The sequence below is a fragment of the Zeus faber genome (assembly GCF_960531495.2).
Source record: "Zeus faber genome assembly, chromosome: 11".
Classification (NCBI taxonomy): domain Eukaryota; kingdom Metazoa; phylum Chordata; class Actinopteri; order Zeiformes; family Zeidae; genus Zeus; species Zeus faber.
This window is the reverse complement of record NC_137205.1, coordinates 24,783,166-24,784,878: the sequence shown is the minus strand read 5'-3', so window position 1 is coordinate 24,784,878 and position 1,713 is coordinate 24,783,166. Positions and strand designations below refer to the sequence as shown.

At 46.6% G+C, this 1,713-nt stretch overlaps 1 protein-coding gene across 1 annotated transcript in view; it reads left to right on the top strand.

Moving 5' to 3' along the window:
- hs3st4 (heparan sulfate (glucosamine) 3-O-sulfotransferase 4) overlaps window positions 1–65 on the top strand; it is a gene marked incomplete at both ends in the record, with an annotated part of 115,051 nt that extends 114,986 nt beyond the window's left edge. Inside the window, one exon of the mRNA XM_080010074.1 lies at window positions 1–65. This exon is cut by the window's left edge and continues 581 nt beyond it. Coding sequence (XP_079866200.1) covers window positions 1–65 — 65 coding nt within the window.
- Window positions 66–1,713: the final 1,648 nt, after the last annotated feature.

Below are 1,713 nucleotides of genomic sequence, written 5' to 3'. Positions count from 1 at the left end.
TCTACCAAATGACCGGGCAGAACTTCCAATGGGAGCTGGAGGAAGGCGGCGGGCAGATCCGTTAGCGCTCAGGACTAGGGCTCGGACTAGCGTCAGCGTTAGCCGCGCCGCGGGGGGAGGGTTTGGCGGCGCGGGGCGGCACACGCCACAGCACACGCCACACCACACCACCAGCCTTTCCCAATCCCAAGACAAAAACAAAGTCATCTGGCTTCATTTTCAGAGAGTGGCTCCATCACGTGACGGATCATGACTGTACATATTATACATAAAATACATTTATATTTGTGAAGAAGAGGAGATGATTTATTGTTTTTTGGGTTTTTTTCTCGGTTTCTAAATCATAGGATGAAGATCATATAATAAGAAATACCACGTTGACTATGGCGATGCATGCGATGAGTTAAGTGTCCTTACCTCATGAGCCCCGAGGGGAACCTTTGCCTGGTGTTTTCTCACTTTGCTCCTTTTCTTTTGCTCCTCTTACGTTCCCTTTGCAGTTTGTTGCCCCCACGCCCACTCACCAGCATCACAGCGCAACGAGAAACGAAACGCCGGAGGTTGATCAAGTGCTATGGATTCTTTTCTTTTCTTTCAAACACCCGTCCCGTCGCCATAAGAGAGAAAGAGAGAACGGGAGCAATGACAAGACGTAACAGTGGAACCCTCCCCCTCGACAGGAGAGCCATCCTTTGAGTTGTCGGTGTTTTGTTTCGTGTCGTATCGTTTGAGTGGAGACGGTCTGTTTTGTTTCCGGATCTACGTTCACCAAAAGGGTTCATTTCTTCAACCTAAGGGCAAATTGCATCCATTTTCTCATTAAAAATGGGTTCAATTTTCACCCCCCCATGCGGTTTGGGGTTTTTTTTCTGGCTGCGTAGTTGACCGCTCCAAGCATCCGGCTCACAACCGAGCGGAAGGAGCACACGAGCGGCGTTTGACGAGAATTACAAATTGCATTTTTATTAAAAAAAAAACAAACAAAAAAAACAAACAATAACGGGCGACGACGCACCCTCGCGGCGAATTAATTTCAGATTTTTGCCGAAACAGCCCCCGGCTGCGCAGATCCGGTCGCCCCCCCCCCCCCGTCAAAAAAAAGAGTTGTTTTGTCTTTCCAACCTTGTCGTTGTCACAGCGTTACGAGGCGTTAATGGGGGTGAAGAGCAACGTGGGAGGAACCGGAGCGGGGACATTTGTTCGCAAAACATCTGCCGCAACGAGCTTCTTGTTTAGAGATTAATGGCTTGTTACGCGGACCGCGTCACCGGAACAAGGTCAATGTCACGGCGGGAGTTTGCCATTAAACAAAAAAAAAACAAAAAACAAAAAAAAAAAAAACCTGCACACCTGACTGGAAAAATGCCAAGCCAATATATAAATGTCCGTCAGGGGGAATGTACCTTTACTTTCGACGCCAACTACTTGTGAAAATCAGCCACGGCTGGATCAATACGAATGCAAACGATTTTAACGACAATAACAGGGTTTTTTCGCAGGTAACTAAGCTGCAAAATGTTTAATTTGTGTTTCACCCGTCGTCATAACTTTGATTGATTTTATTTTATTTATGTTTTTGCCATTACTTGCTGTGTGTGTCTGTCTACTGTCTCTGGACTTTTACATCGACTGAGACAATCAATGGAGTCAATGAGTCAATAAATACAGTCTGCTACACATCCATGCCACCATGCACTGCCACGAGCTTCCTTT